Consider the following 16,494-nt stretch of genomic DNA (forward strand, 5'->3'; position numbering starts at 1 on the left):
ATTTTATCTACACAAATGAGTTGCTCGATGTAACCTAAATCCAACTTTTTTGTTTTTTTCTTACCTAGCTTGTTAACAACTTCAATATATTTTATGATTTGCGCGTTTAGCTACGACAAGGAGTACATTAGATATTCAGTGTAACAAATGTGGAGCGACTCGATGCACCACAACTCCGACATGTCAATGTAGTCAAAGCACGACACGCCCGACAGGTTTAAAACTTTAACGTTATTAATATTGGACACAATTTGCGGAATAAACAGTGCCATGTACAAATTATTACTAATATTACATTCTCTGATGGTGAGACTATTTGATAAATCGATTAGACGCCCGTCGGGTGTGTCGTGCCCCGTCTGTTCGCTGAACGATATCGTCAATTTCTCCACGTAGGAGTTTTCATTAATTACCGCTTCAAGCAGCAACACGTACACGTCACACTGGTCATTTGACAGAAAATCACAGTCACACAAGCTCAAATCCCTAAAAATAAGATTATACACAAAAACAAGCACAGGTTGATACGCAATCTGACCACATTCGGTCAATGATAAAATCTCCAAACGGTTTTTCAAATTCTGGAGGAAATCTCCTTGGAGATATTTGTTTCCGGTAACGAGCAGCTGTCTCGCCCTCACCCTAGAAAAGGCTACGCTCAAAACGCCGCAAGACTCAGCGATGACCAGTCTTACAACAGAATACATGTTCAGGATAAGCTCGATGAGCTGAGCATTTATCCTAATACCCGACACGTAGAGCGTGTGAAACGTCACCGTAAGACCCCCAGGGCTGTGGTCGAGCACCGAACATGCCGTGGTTGCGTCGCGAACGATGCCCCGATTGGAAAATCTGATTTCTCTTGGACGAAATCGCGAAATGTACTCCTTAATCATGTGCGTAGCGTTTTGCCCCACGAAACCGGGCCAAGCAGCGTCGACCTTTCTTTTCATCATCAACCGCACGAGATTCCTGTTGCGGCAAATAAGCCATATATTACACAAATCTCCGTACGAAAGCTCACCGCTGATGTACTCGAGTACATCGATCCTTTCCATGACTCGAAACAATAGAGAGCTCAGGTCCGACTGCCGCGGCTCTCAGGCTCACGAAATCGGTGTAGGTTGCGCTGCATGACTCAGTATTGGCCGTACTGCAGCGAACTTTTCGCTCTCTTCAAGGGTACGCGAGTACCACGTTCAAATGATGCGTTTTAACGCAGCGGCGAGTTGTAGCCTACACGAGGAGGCCAGCGACAAACAAGTAAGCTTAGCCGTAGTCAAATGCGCCGAAGATCTAATGCCCGATATGTTTCAATCGCGAATGCCCAAGTTGGCGATCATGCGCTCAAGCTGCTCTCGCCTCAATAGTCCGTGCACTCCGTAGAGCTTAAGGACCCTCACTGGATTACCGTTGTGGAACAGCGATGGAAAACGAAAATTCACCGATGTCGCCGGCACGTTGATGCCGTTACGCATACGACTCCTGTTCCTACTATTCACCGCCATCGTGGTAATTCTCGCGACCTCCGACCGAAACTCGTTCAAGCAGATCTCGGTGTTACAAAGATCGCTCGCCCACACCGGGTCCTGCGCCAGCTCTCTCTGAGTGCGCAGCGCACCGTATAGTGCCGCGTATGTATCCATCGTCCCTATACAACAAACAGAAACAAATTGCTAGTGAGCAAACTCAACCACGTGACAAAGAATTACGCGTTGGCATACAAAAATAGCGAGTACCAACGTCGGTCCTACGGAATTCGCGTTTCTTTTGGACGTCAATCAGACATTGCCAGGCTCGCACTTCTTCGCACGACTCTTACGCAATATGTGCGGGACCAATTTCTCCCCACGCGGCAGCACAGCGTTTACGCTCGGCACGAAATGCGCGGGCTTAAGTTTGTCGACTGACACCACAACCTCGCGACTATTGATGTCAATTTTGAAGGTGTTGAACGCGGGATCGCGCAATAAAACTTTATGTGGGCCGGTATACGGAGGCACGAGAGGAGACCTGACTTTCTTTACGACTTTGAGTACGTGCGAGCACGTTTTCAAGTCCGCGGTAACGAACGCGTTTCGCTTTGTTTTGTGCGTAACCGGGACCGGACGTACCTGACTCATGTGAGCTCTGAATTTATTTAGAAAAACCCTCGGGTCGATCTCTGCTTCCGTATTTACGCAGAGATCACCGGGAATTTGCAACGGGCTTCTGTAAAGCATATCGGCCGGTCTTGCATCGCACGAGCTTAAAATTCGCGTTCTCAGGCCGAGCATCACTGACGGCAGCAGCTCTGTCCACGTCTTGGACTTGGCGTGGCACATAATAGCCGCTTTAAGGGATCTATGCCATCGTTCGATCATGCGGTTCCCGTACGGATGGTAGCTAGTAGTGCGACAACGCTTTATGCCAAGGGCTCGTAAAAGCTCCGAGAATACCGCCGACTCGAATTGCCTTCCCTGATCCGTCGTGATCACAATTGGAGAACCGAAACGTGCTATCCAGCACCTGCGGAACTCGCTCGCCACAGTCTCGGCCCTGATATCGCGCATGGGTACGGCCTCGGGCCACCTCGTATATCTGTCAATCATGGTGAAAAGATAACGGTATCCATCGCTCACCGGTAACGGCCCTACGATATCTATATGTACGTGATAAAATCGCGCGTCCGGGGTGTCAAAGCGTAACGGTGTCGGCGACGTATGTCAACCGACCTTAGCCAATTGACAATTCATACAAGATTTACACCAGCGCGCGATGTCTCTGTCTATGTTCGGCCAGACAAAATGCTCCTTGACGCGAAGCTTCATGGCTCTCGCGCTCGGATGCGCGTCACCGTGATACAGGGCAAAGCTCTCTCTTCTCAAAGACGCGGGCAAGTACGGCCTATTTACGCCCTCTCGCGACTCACAATAAATTTTCAGATTCTCGAGGCCCAAGGCAATGATTTTTAATTTAAGTTTGTGACTCGAGTCTTTCAATATATTGGAAAGCTCGGAATCTTCGTCTTGCGCAGACAAAATGTCTGGTAAGTCAATGCGTGGGGGTATAATAATACTATCTATGCTAAGGAGAAAATCACCACTTGCCGGATCGTTCCCGGGTTCGATCAGCGGCGATTCGATTCGCGACAAAGCGTCTGCGACATCGTTAGATTTTCCCGGTAAATACTCATAACTCATTTCGAATTGTGCCAAGTATATGAGCTGGCGCAAACGACGCAGTGGAGCTTTATCGTGAGACTGATTTTGCGCGTAAATGAGCGGCTTGTGATCCGTTACCAGCTTGAACCTCCGATCCTCGAGATAATAATCGAAATATTTAACAGACTCCGCCATCGCAGTGAGTTCGCGATCGGAAGTCGAATAACGCGTCTGTGCCGAATTAAATTTACGCGAAAAGAACGCAAGAGGCCTCTAAGTCTCCTCGACTCGCTGCTCGAGAGCACCTCCCATAGCTGTGTCCGAGGCGTCCATTACTACTCTAATCGGAGCATCGGGCCGCGGAAAATCCAGCAATGCGACGTCGACAAGACTCTGTTTACACTTCTCAAATGCCGTAGTGGCCCCGTCGTCCCAATCAACGGGTCTCTTATCATTTTTTCGCGAGTCGGATAAAAATTTGTTTAACTGAGCTTGCATCTCCGCCGCGTGCGGTACGCTATTTCTATAAAAATTAATAATACCTAGAAACCTACTTAATTCCTCAATTGTATTGGGTCGTGGAAACTTGACAATCGACTCGACCTTTCTCGACAAAGGCTTGTAACCCTCGGATGAGACAAGATAACCTAAGAACTCCACTTTCTCTTCTCCAAATACACATTTACCATAATTCAGCTGTAAAGATACCTGCTGAAGCCTTTCGAGCAATATACCGAGATGAAACTCGTGCTCCTGCATGTTGGACGATGACACCAATATATCATCGAGGTAAACAAACACGAAGTCAAGGCCTCTCAGAGCCGAGTCTATGTATCTCTGGAACGACTGCGCTGAATTACGCAAGCCGAAAGTCATGACCGTATACTCAGAGAGACCGAACGGCGTAATCACCGCCATTGTTGGTGCGTCGTCCGCATTTAACGGTATTTGGTTAAAAGCTTTTTTGAGATCCAGCGTAGAAAACACTGTTTTACCCGCGAGCATCACTGTGAAGTCAAACAGTCTCGGAATTGGGTAAGAATCGAACTTTGTAACTGCATTGAGACGCCTGTAATCGCCACAGATGCACCGTGTCCTGTCCTTCTTACTCACCATATGGATAGGTGAAGCCCAGGGGCTTTTTGAAGGTTTGATTTGGCCGGCCTTTTCGAAACGAGAGAATTCTTCTCGGGCCGCCAACAACTTATGCGGAGGCAGCCTAAGCGCTTTTTGAGCAAGTGGCTTGCCTTCCGTTTCGATATAGTGAAAAACATCACTATTCGCTAAAGGCTTCGAAGGAGCCAATCCCATAACCTCGGGATATTTTATAAAAATATGAGAAAACTTCGTATTGTAACTGATTGACGTACTGCAGATAGTCAAATCAGCGCTGTTGACGCGGATAAAAAACCCCTCGCCAAACACCTCGCCAAACACCTCGCCCGAAGCGTGAACTAGACGCTTAGAAGTCAAATCGGGCAGCAGGTGAAAGCGAGACAAAATATCGCCTCCCACCAATGGATGAGGAACATCCGCGACAACAAACTTTAACCATTTAATCGGCTTGCCTTTAATAAACTCAATTTCTAATTCTTTCATACCAAAAACATTCATTGGCAGCTGATTCGCTGCTGTAATGACGAAATTAACCGGTCTCGCAACCCTATTAATCGGTCGTGGGATAGCCAAGACCTCTGCACCAGAGTCGATCATGAAAATTAAACCCGATTTCAAGTCCTGTATGTGGAGACGGACTGAACCTCCTGACGCAGCGGTCTCCGACGCTACGCCGGTTTCGAGTTTTTTGACGATGACGGCTTATCGGGGTTATCTCTCTTATTATTACTATTATTATCATTTTTGTGCCTGCGACCACCCTGCCCATTCTCTGTCTCTTCGTCGTCAAAATTCTTCCACGAGCATTGATCCGGGCTCGAACACCCGCGCGCTGACTTTTTGAATCTATAGTGCTCACGACACAGCCTACCGTGTCCAACACACCGATGTCCGCCCGAGCCGCGGCGTCGATCGACATTCGCGCCCGAGTCGCGTCCGTGACCATCAAAGCGCGATTCAAAAGCATTTAGTACCTGATCCAATTTCCTCTCCAATACGTCCATATACCAAGGCTCGTCTCAACGCTGGGCACCCCCGATACTATCGATCTCAAAAGAATTACCGGCATTACTATCACGCTTGTACGACTTATAAATGTAATCAGCTCTTTGGATGTTTTGCGCCTCGTTAGCACTATTTATATCCCGATCCAACAGCACAGCGACGTTCGCCTGCAACGTCTCTCGCCAAATGCGTAAGACTGCGTCTCTACTCAAAATACTTCCCGATTCAGACACTAAAAATTCCAAATACTCCGAAAGTGATCGTGTACCTATATTTATATTTCCCAAAATATTTTTAAAATTCTCAGATTTACTGAGAGAAAGTTTATCGACTACCGTATTTTTCAATTTGCAATATCGCCGGCAGATAGGTGCCGACGTAACCGCGACCGACACCATTCTGACCAGATCCTCGTCGAGGTAACACATGGCATTGTAATACATCTCACTGTCGTCCGCAATATTTCTCTGCGTGAATCGCTCCTCGAGAATCGAAAACCACAGAGCTGGAACGCTCCGCCGAAACGATTGAAATACAATCTCGGTACGCTGGGGTCCACGCGGCGCACCGCCCGGAGCCGTAACCCCATCGAGCGCGGAAGCGTGCCCCCATCGCTGCTCGTCTGAGCGCGATAACTCGCCAAAAAGGTCTCTAAGCGCGACATCATCTCGTCCTTGAACCTCTCCAAATCGGCAGGAGAAACACCACCCTCGGTCGCGGGAGGTGACGAGCCTCCAGACGCCATGACCTCCGTCTCGCTATTCGTTAATTGAAAATTTAAGAATTTAAGAAAGTGAAAGAATTTAAGAAAGTTTTAGGCTACTTTTACGATTTTAAGGTTTACTTTACGTAACTAATAATAATTCCTCTTATTTAAAAGATCTAAAAATGATATTTTTTTAAATTATTATTTTAGGTTGTCAAATCACTTCGTTCAACAATTCAAGATATTCAACAAAGTATTGGTAAGAGAATGTATGAGTCCTGTTTAGCGGGGCATATGCCAGAAAATGAAAATTTGTGCCTGAAAGAGGATTCTTTAAAAATTAAAAGGTATATAAGATAAACATTTATTTTCTATTCTTAGTTTTTATAAATGAACTAAATAAATGACTATTAAATGCGCGAGCTAGTGTTAAAATTTAAATTTGACAATAGTATTTCAAAATCAACCATTAAATTTGATTGAACTAGATTGATACATTAAACTATGTTCGATTTCATCGTACCTCACTGAACAATTAATAGTATTTTATAATAGTAATTTATCATCCGAGGCGAAGCCGATAAATATAAAATCTTGTATTTGCGTCAGTTTTATTTTTCTTTATTAGTTTTTGTGGGTGCTAAACTTAAATACTGTACCGATTTTTTTTTCATCAGTTTTTATTGGTTCCTTTCATTCCGGTAGATAGCCAATCTGGAAATATGGTTCATTATTTCAAAAACACATCATTTCGAGTGAGTAAAATGGAGAATATTAGAAAAACTGAAAAACTTACTTTCTTCTATTTTAATTTTAATTTTTCCGGACCATAGTTTCTGACATTCGATTCTTTCTTTTTTCATAGAATATTTACTTTTTATCGACCATCATCTAATGCGCTTATTTCCTTGTTGCAAATGTTATAACACAACTGCCGCGTGATAAGTCTTCAAAAGAAGCGCCTATAATTAGGCCACCAGATCTATGACCTGACATACGTGATCCCAATAGTCTGTCACACGCAGATGACACGCCCAAGTCACGCACATGCATGCGCGAGGAACCACGATATAGGTGAAATTATGTAACGACGCATCGAACGGTTACACGCGGAGGCGGCCGAGAACAATGCAGCGTACAAGTTGGGATCCCTTGCGGACCAATAAGACTCGGTCACTTCGAGCAGAATAAATAGCTAAGTAGATATTCAACGGTAAAAAGTCATGCATACGTGGCTTCTGTAATCCACGGATTTAGGTACCGACATTTTGTCGTTCTTAACGACTAAACTGCGAGGACTAACTTTGAAATTGCTTGATATTGAATTTTTAAGCCAGGATAAAAGGCGCGCGCGGGCAGTCGGACGCGAAAATACCACGTTTTTTCTTCTTTCTCTCTCTATATCTCGCTAAAATCAAAAAACGCCTCTCTGAAAAATGTCTATATCGATGAAAAATTTCCTGATCTTTCGATGTAGACTATTTAAAAAATCTTAAAAATGAAGTTTTTGAGATAATCGACTTTAAAGTTTTCCCAGCAATTTTCCCGGGTAAAGCGGAAAATTTCGGAAAATCTGACCTCCCCATCAGAAAGCCGAGGCAATTTCCACTCGAAATCAGCTGTTCGTTTTTTTCTCTAGGTGCATTTTAGCACTTTTACAGCGATTTACAAATTTAGTGATTTGACTTGATTCTGCCGCTCCGCGCTGCACTGGGAGAGTTGACGTGAAATGCCACATATGTATATATTATTAATAAAAATAAAATATTACAATGGAATAAGTTGGAAACTGCATACCTTTCACTTCGACATCCCAGCGCTCTTCGTCTTATGAGTAAGAAAATATACTTATTTGAGAGTGTTATGACTTGGACTGGGATCAAATCGATCCAAAGTCAGTTCTGATCTGTCAAATTCCATTCAGATAGTACGCAAGCTATTATTACGTCATTTGGAAGTTAGTGCTCATAAATTTCTTTTACCTTATGAATAAATGATACAAAATTATATTTAAAATTAAGTGCAATTTACTCCTGTGAGAAGAGTTTAATTTTTGTAATATTATTTTTTTAAGGTGTCTCTATGCACTTCAACGAAATGGTCTCCCACCGATCACGACTCATAATATTATCGATGATTGGAATGATCCAGTACTGAATTCTTTGAGAAGGTGCAGCTTATTCAATACAGTTTCTGATCGAGTAAAAGTAAGTATCTTTTTCCAAAATATCTTTTTATTTATAACTTATGATATACGTTATTATATGTTATAATTGTTTGTTGTTTTAAAAGATTATTGTTCAGGCCTTGGGTGTTAGCACAAACAGCCAAAGAGTTATTATTATTATTATTATTATTATTATTATTATTATTTATTACCAATAAGTCCTACAGGGGGCATGAGCCCCACGTAGGTGGCACTTACAAACTAAATAAAAATAACCATTGTAACGGGGGAAGTTACGAGTGAAGGGGGTAATTAGTATTATTACATAAAATAACAATTACTGCGTTGGTCGCGTTAACGGCCGGGTCCGGTTGGTTAAAAAGTAATAAGAGTGGAGAGTACACAGGAAAACAATCGACGCATAAGAATTAGATTAAAGGAAAAATAATTATTATTGATAAACGAGTAAATCAGGGAATTACAGCCGTGCTCAGAACGGCAATTTGGTGCAGTACCACGGCGCGCGAGTGTTCGCCTAAACCAGCGAATGCGAGTCGCAATGCAAATGAGAGAGAGAAAGTCGGTAAGCTGGCACTTACAATAGCTGCCTCCGGTTGTGATTTCCGCTGCCCAATCCACGACGCTGGATTCCGGGTCGCTCACACACTCGCTCACAATGCACTCAAAAATGCACGCATTGCCATCACTCAAACTCGCGACGCGATTTACAGCGGGCTTACAATGCTCGTTGATTTCGACTTGCGCGTGTCGCTCGAAATCGGGCCCAGACTGTACTACTGTGTAGCTCCTCTGTTCGTACGCGTAAATCTTCGTGACGCGCTCGCGAGGTTCGCGCAGTCTTTTCCGCGAACGTGAATTTATGTCTCTTTCTCTCTCGTGCGATCTGCCGTGGTCGCGCTTTTGCACCTGTAACAAATCTCATAATGAGTATAACATATTCGAATATTGGCTTTGGGGGAGAGAGACGATATCCTGTCTGGATTCTCGTCACGCCATCTACAATAGTAGTTTAATATAGAAAAATGACATGTGGTTCGTATGAATATACATATATTCATGTAATGTTGTGTAATGTTTTTGTGTCATGTTGGTCATTTGGTTTATTCCAATGTGGTTGAACTCTTTAGGTACTTTTATTATTAGTGTCTTGCTGAATTCTTCAGACAGTATAATTTTACCTTTTCTTAAATGTAAATTTCGCTCATTGCACGTTGCTTTTTGAATTTTTCATTTTTGTCTTGGTCTTCTTTGATGCTTTCAAGACTTATTATATTTACCGTTTTCAGCACATTCTCTTCGTTTTCACTAGCTTCCAATACTGGATTTCTGCTTAAACAATCCTCTTCTATATCGAACTTTCCTGGGTTATATATCACATTAAAATCTAATTGAGACATATAATAAGTTAAATCACCCAATTCTTCGTCTAGTCTGGCTTTCATGTTTAAGTCCTTCAAAGGTTTGTGATCCGAATATACTTCAAAAGATCTGCCCATCAACTAGTATTGCCAAAAAGTAATAGCCTCTTTAATAGCTGATGCTTCTAAGTATTTTGCTCTCTTCTTACTCTGTGCACTCGTTAATTTTTTTGAGAAATATGCTACCGGTTTTTCGTTTCCGTCTGATTGAGATTGTTTTAACACTGCTCTTAATCCTACAATACTTCCATCAGTATAAATTTTGATTGCCAAGTTTGGATCATAGATAGTTAAAATCGGCGCTTTACATGAATACTTTTTTAAATGAAGGACTCTTCGGCATCTTGTGATCATGTAAATTTTTGGTCTTTCCTTAGTAGTTTATGTAATGGTTCTAAAATAGTTGCAATTCTCGGCACATATTCACGATAAAATTTAATTTTACCTAAGAATTGGCGAAAATTTTTTGTGTTGATGGTGTTGGGAAGTCCATTATTGATTTTAAAATGTCTGTCATAGGTTTTTCTGTATTATGGCTTATTACGTGACCCAAGTAATCCACTGTGTCTGTTACGAAAAGACATTTTGATAATTTTAATTTGAAACCTTCTTTTGTTATAGCGTTGTAAATTCGTGAAGGAACGGGGAGCAGGGTATGTGAAAATATTAGCTTTGCCTGTTACTCTTCTCTAGAATCTTTGCCGTCGAATCGTGGTATGAATTTAGACTCGGTTTTTTAAGAATAACAATAACAAAGTTACAAGGGAATTGATTGAGTTATACTTGAAAATGTGTTAAGTCTGTCACCAGAAAAAAATAAAGAGAAGGAGGGGGCTGGTATCCAAACCAATTTTGCATTCAGAAATGAATAGTAGATGCCAGGTGGACTTAATTGACTTTCAATCATCAAGTGTCGATGAGTTTGAGTGGATAATGGTATACCAGGACCATTTTACGAAATTTGTAGTTCTGAATGCATTATTTATTTGAATACAAAACTTTTGTATTCAAATAAATGCGTATTTTTTCACTTTACATTAATTTTTTACTTAAAATTATTAGCTCACAGTAAAACTTTACAGTAAACATTTACCTAAAATTGTTCAGGCATTGCGGGTTTTGCCTAAAAAATTTTAGGCATTGCGGGCAATTTTTGGTATTTTTGATTTCTGACGATTTTCAAAAATCCAAAAATTTCCCCGGAAAATTCTGACAAAATTCAGGGGTCTTTTTTGAACAATTCGAAGAACTTTTTCTACGTAAAGTTTTTTTCTTAGATGCTTGGTTAGCTTAAAAAAAATTAACCAAGTTTATACATGGATTTTTTTTACGAGGTGCCATTTTGTTGTTCACCATGTTGAATTTCGATATTGTGACTATTGGACTTTTATGTTTACACCCCATAAATATATGTTAGAACTAAATATATGTTAGAACCACGGATCAAGTCTCGTTTGATTTGAAAATTGAGGTTGAATCAAAATTATTTTCAAAAAAATCGTGTTTTTTGTTGTTTAATTGTTCATAACTTTTTCTCCTCAACTTTTTTGACAATTCTGACACCAGATTCGAAAAGTTCATAAAATTTCACGTCAGAAATGACTATTTAAGGGGGTAAGGTACCTTAAACCTACATTTATAAAAAATTTATTAAAAATGAAGAAAAAATTTTTTTTGGGAATATACAGAGAAAACTCTGTTTTCTTCACTCTTTTTTCAAAGTTTTTCACTCTGGAATATAAAAATTGAGGTCCCAGTCACCATAGAACCCTCCTCGATGAAGCAAGCCCACAGTCCTGACAGGTACCCCTGTGCCGTAGGATCCAGCTAGAACCGATGGTTCAATCATGGTCCTTGGGGTCTCATTTTGATCATTAGATGTGTGGTTACAAACGCAAGCACTTTCAGATTTTTTAATTAGTTATACACAATTTGCCAGCCACATATATACATTTATTCATTAATATATATGATAAAATGACAGATTATGCTACATCATAGCCTGAAAAAAGTGCTCATTTGTCCCAATACCTTTGAAAGTGCTTGCGTTTGTAGCCATTCTCATGTAGAACAATCCCTGAAAATTTCAGCTCATTTGCTCAAACGGTTTACATGGAAAGTTACGGCAACAAAGCAATTTTGAGATAAAACGTTCCTGCCCAAGAGTTGAAAAAAACCAAAATACATCAATATATGTCATAATGATACTCTCATGTCACTGAGGCTGCTTTAAACTTTTTGGACAATAAAAAACAGTAATTCAACTTGAAATTTCAACATATTAGACCCACAAGGACAATGTTCAATAATCCCAGACAGACACACAAAGCCAAATTATAAGTTTTACTAAAATGTTAGCATACGCTAATATGGGTTTTATGTGGAAACTGGTAACTAAGTTGATTATGTCCAAATCAACTTTTCACACTAATATACACAATCTCACATTAGAACTTGAACTCAGCCCTCTACCTATATTCACTCACATTCATAAAACAACAATCATTGGATCTATAGTTGGAAATAAAATCACTCAAAATTGATCAATTATCACTAATCTTGGTTATCACATGCAACATACAATAATATACATGATACAGTTATATACACATACATAAAGTACAGTGACATACATGTACACTGATGTATATATGTCAATTTACATATGTACTGCTGTATTTCTTGAATTTGAACTGCTAAAAATGTAACATTTTTATAACAAGCTATTGAAGCATCTTCATAGCTTTATTATAAATCACTATGTCAAGTTGCAAAGATATAACTTCACTGTACATGTACTTTTTTCACTTTCAAAAAAATGTAATTTTTAGCCATTGGAAAATCAAGATGCAGTCAGCAGACTGTTATTGACATTTGATCAGGGCTCGCGCACGAAACAGAGAGAGACAGAAGATATGCCGAAACCCACGTGCTGCGAGTGGTGGCGTTACTGTACACCTATAGCCATGTAAACAAACAAATTTCTGCTAGATGTACTCTAACCAAAGAATAAAATGAGTATCAATAGACGGCGCTACCGACTCATGAAAGTCTCGAGATTCATGAGAGAATGGCAACGATATATTTTTAAATAATCGTAAAAGTATCGGTACTGAATAGGCTGTACATCACGGTACAGTTAAAATTTTTAAATTCCGATCACGGCACTGGAAAGCTGAGGAAAACTCCTATTAAAAAAGTCAATAAAACAAAATTTTTTTTTTTTGAGATTTTAGGTACCTTTCCCCCCTTAAACATTTTCCAGATATTTTTTTTAACAAAGTTTATAGCACCGGAAAAAATGTGGGAAATTTCGTCCGTTTGGCCCGAAACGGTTTAAGGCTTGGAATGTTGAAGGTGAATTCTTGAGGCCCATTGGTATCCACTTGAGCTGTAAATGATGGAAGGGAATGGAGAAAGCAGTTTTGTGTACGTCAGAAGGGTCTTTCGGTACCTGATAAAATTTGGATTGTAAGTCGAGGGTGGAAAAATATTTCCTGCTTCCGAGTAGGTCTAGAATTTCAGTGATATTTGGCAGGGAGTACACGGAGGCGATAGTTTTCTTGTTCAAAGTACGATAGTACGATCACTAGCCTCCATTTTTTCTCACCGTTAGGCCCTGCATTTTTGGGTATTATCTATAACAGCGAGTTGTAAGGAGAGTCAGATTTTTCAAATATATCGTTGTCGATGGGTTCCGCGATCTGTTTTTGTATCTCGTCACGTAAATATGGAGGATGTCTGTGTTGTTTGACATTAATCGATTTATTGTCTGTGGTGATGATTTTATGGGTTACCGTTTTGGTCATGCTGATGCGGTCGGACGACAACTGGAATTGATATGGGAATTTGGGGATCAGGTAATGGATGTGAGAACGCTCCTCTGAACTTAAGGAGTCGAAATCCAGATATTTTCATATAGCTTCGATTCTCCCCGTGTCCGAGTCATGCTGTGAATGGGTTGCGGTCCGCGCGAGGCGCACCTGAGTGCTGGTCTCGAACTCGTGTCTTTTGATTGGAGGAAGGGTGAAGTTTATGTCGTAGGATGTTGCGTTAACGATGAACAGGGGGGGGGGGGGGNGGGGGGGGCAGGGTGATCGTAAGCCTTTACGATGCGTTCTCCGGCAAAAATATCAGGCCTGCCTTGATGTGGGAGACGTAACTGCTGCCTTCTCCGAACTTGCAACTGAGGTTTACGAGTGTTTAGGCACGAGCACCCAGAAAGTACGTTTTGTACTGTATGAGGGGTAGCTCTCAGGAGGATTGGCCACTGATAGTGATGCGATTATCCGCGAAGAATAAGATGGCTTTCTGTTTTCTTAAAAACTCTATTCCCAATATGCCATCATATTCAATGGGAAAAATTAAAATTAAAATTTTTGACAACAAATTAAACACTTAATTATTCCTCGTCTTTACATTGTTAACCGGTACTTTTTCCAAAGGAAGAGTCATTTAAAAAAAAATTAAAAATTTTTTTTTTAATTTATGCGCAAAAAAAGGTTAACTTTGAGCGAAAAAACTGCGAATACGAAAACAAAATACCGCGAATACTGATGTTGGGTCACAAACAGGGGTACCGTGAATACGGAAAATTGCAAATACGGAATCTGCGAATAGCGGGGTTTGCCTGTACTTCCATTCTCATCATTGCGTTCATTTCATATGCGTGTGCGAGTACTCGCATGGTACGCGTGTTTACGCGCTCGTTGACTTATCAGCAGCCATAAAACAAGCCAAGTTCCTTTACAATATAGTCAGAAAACTTGTGCGTGGTCCACGCTAGCAGCTGCTTCTGTTGCAGAGTTTTAGGGGCGCATCTACTGCAACGCGATCGGTGTTCATGTCTACGCAACGTCTACGCAGCATTGTGTAATTTTTTCTCTCGTGCGTGCTGTGCGTATTTGAGCATGTCACTTGACCAACAACAACACATTATAGGAATCTCATATGGCTGGCGCTTCACGAACATGTGTATCCTCACGAGTTGCGGTAAATGATATATGTGTGCTTGCGTGAAATAAGATTCTGTTCAAAAGCGTTTGATCGTTGACGTGGATCCGAATTTTTAATCAGTTAAAAAGTATTGATGACAATTTAATTCATTAATATTTTAATAAATCAAATTTATTAGCAAATTGAACTAGCGGCCTCAAAACTCACTACTGAATTTTATAACTAACTGAAGTGTATATGTTACCAGCAAAACTCGCTTATAGGCAAAAGTGACTTTTGCCTAGGCAAAAAAAGAAATGCCTAAGATTTTAGGACGTACCCGCAAAAATATATGAACTTCCTAAATCTTAGGCATTGCCCGCAATGCCTAAAATTTTTTAGGCAAAACCCGCAATGCCTGAACAATTTTAGGTAAATGTTTACTGTAAAGTTTTACTGTGAGCTAATAATTTTAAGTAAAAAATTAATGTAAAGTGAAAAAATACGCATTTATTTGAATACAAAAGTTTTGTATTCAAATAAATAATGCATTCAGAACTACAAATTTCGTAAAATGGTCCTGGTATACCATTATCCACTCAAACCCATCGACACTTGATGATTGAAAGTCAATTAAGTCCACCTGGCATCTACTATTCATTTCTGAATGCAAAATTGGTTTGGATACCAGCCCCGTCACCGATAACAGCCCCCAGGACAAAGATTAATGCAAAATTCTGAAGACGTTTCTGAAGACACATTAAGAAATAATGAAACTATTTTGATGCTCTAGATTGAGCTAGGAGGCTTCAATCAGAATTTGGCGACGGTCAAAATTTATTAAAATTTGACAAGGAATTCGAAAAAAATATTTTCAAATTTTTTCACCGGAACCATCGGGTTCTAGGAACCTTTTTTTGTTAAAAATAGCATTTTTCGGCTCTAGAAGCTATCGCCTTCAATTAAAAAATCTGAAAAAATTTGACGTTATGTATTTTGATGGAAAAAACAAGAAAAAAATTTTTCCAGATTTTTCAAGGCTCCGCACCGTCCTAAAAAAATTATTTTCGTCAAAAAAAGCGGTTTTTTGCTTCAAAAGGTGCGTTAGGTCATCTGAAAAAGTCTGAAAAAAATTGAGGTTATGTTTCTCAATGCAATAAAAAACTGAAAAAATTTCCGTTTACTATATCGGCTCATACAGCCGTATTTCGATTTTCAGAATTTTCAATGATTTTTTCTGAAGGCCTGAAGCACTTGAAAAATCTGAAAAAATTCAAGGTTGTCTGGATTGTTGAAAAGTATTTTTGTGAATTTTTTCAGATTTTTTAATTGCTTCATGTCCTCAGAAAAAATATCAATCGAAAATGGACGTTTATACCGGAAGTGGGGGGTAGGAGGGGGGAGGGGGTCTAAAAATTTTTTTTTGAGACCTTTTTACCATGTACTATAACATACCAAAAGCGCGTCAAGATCGGTGATATACGTGCGCACGGTTTTGTAAAAAAGTATTATTTTGACCCATATGTACAAGTCCTCAAGCAAAATTATAAACTTTATTGGAAAGAAACACAATTTTGTTGACATGACATGGGTTACTTAGGCAAACTTTCTGAGCCCCGCTGGGTGACTATACACACGATTATTCTACACTCGTCACTCTGGGTGACTTAACACACACATACAAAGAATGAAGGTGATCGTAGCTTGACACTTGATTGAGCTGTCACTTCTTATTGCCCCCATATCCTTACTTTTCTTTTGCTGCGCGGACTCGTCACTTGCCTCATGTAGCTTCTCTTCTGGCTTAACGTAATCTACCATTCCACGATTTATTGCGCAGCGCTAAATTCAGCTGTTTTGACACGCCGCTCTCTGTCTTTCTCGAATGTGTATGCCGCTGTTGTTGTCTCTCGCTCACTGCTGCTGCTACTTGCACAGAACTGGAAATCGTGGAAACATACACAAACGCACGCATGCCCGCGC

At 40.5% G+C, this 16,494-nt stretch overlaps 1 protein-coding gene across 3 annotated transcripts in view; it reads left to right on the top strand.

The window, feature by feature from the left end:
* LOC106657935 (glycogen [starch] synthase) overlaps positions 1-16,494 on the top strand; it is a 58,534-nt gene that overhangs the window by 27,843 nt on the left and 14,197 nt on the right. For all 3 annotated transcript variants that reach the window (XM_023458367.1, XM_023458369.1, XM_023458368.1), the window contains exons 8-9: positions 6,181-6,317; positions 8,045-8,177. In XM_023458367.1, the coding sequence (XP_023314135.1) occupies positions 6,181-6,317; positions 8,045-8,177 (270 nt within the window). The remainder of the gene's footprint in view (positions 1-6,180; positions 6,318-8,044; positions 8,178-16,494) is intronic.

Source organism: Trichogramma pretiosum, unplaced genomic scaffold, assembly GCF_000599845.2.
Source record: "Trichogramma pretiosum strain Unisexual culture from Peru unplaced genomic scaffold, Tpre_2.0 scaffold78, whole genome shotgun sequence".
Taxonomy (NCBI): domain Eukaryota; kingdom Metazoa; phylum Arthropoda; class Insecta; order Hymenoptera; family Trichogrammatidae; genus Trichogramma; species Trichogramma pretiosum.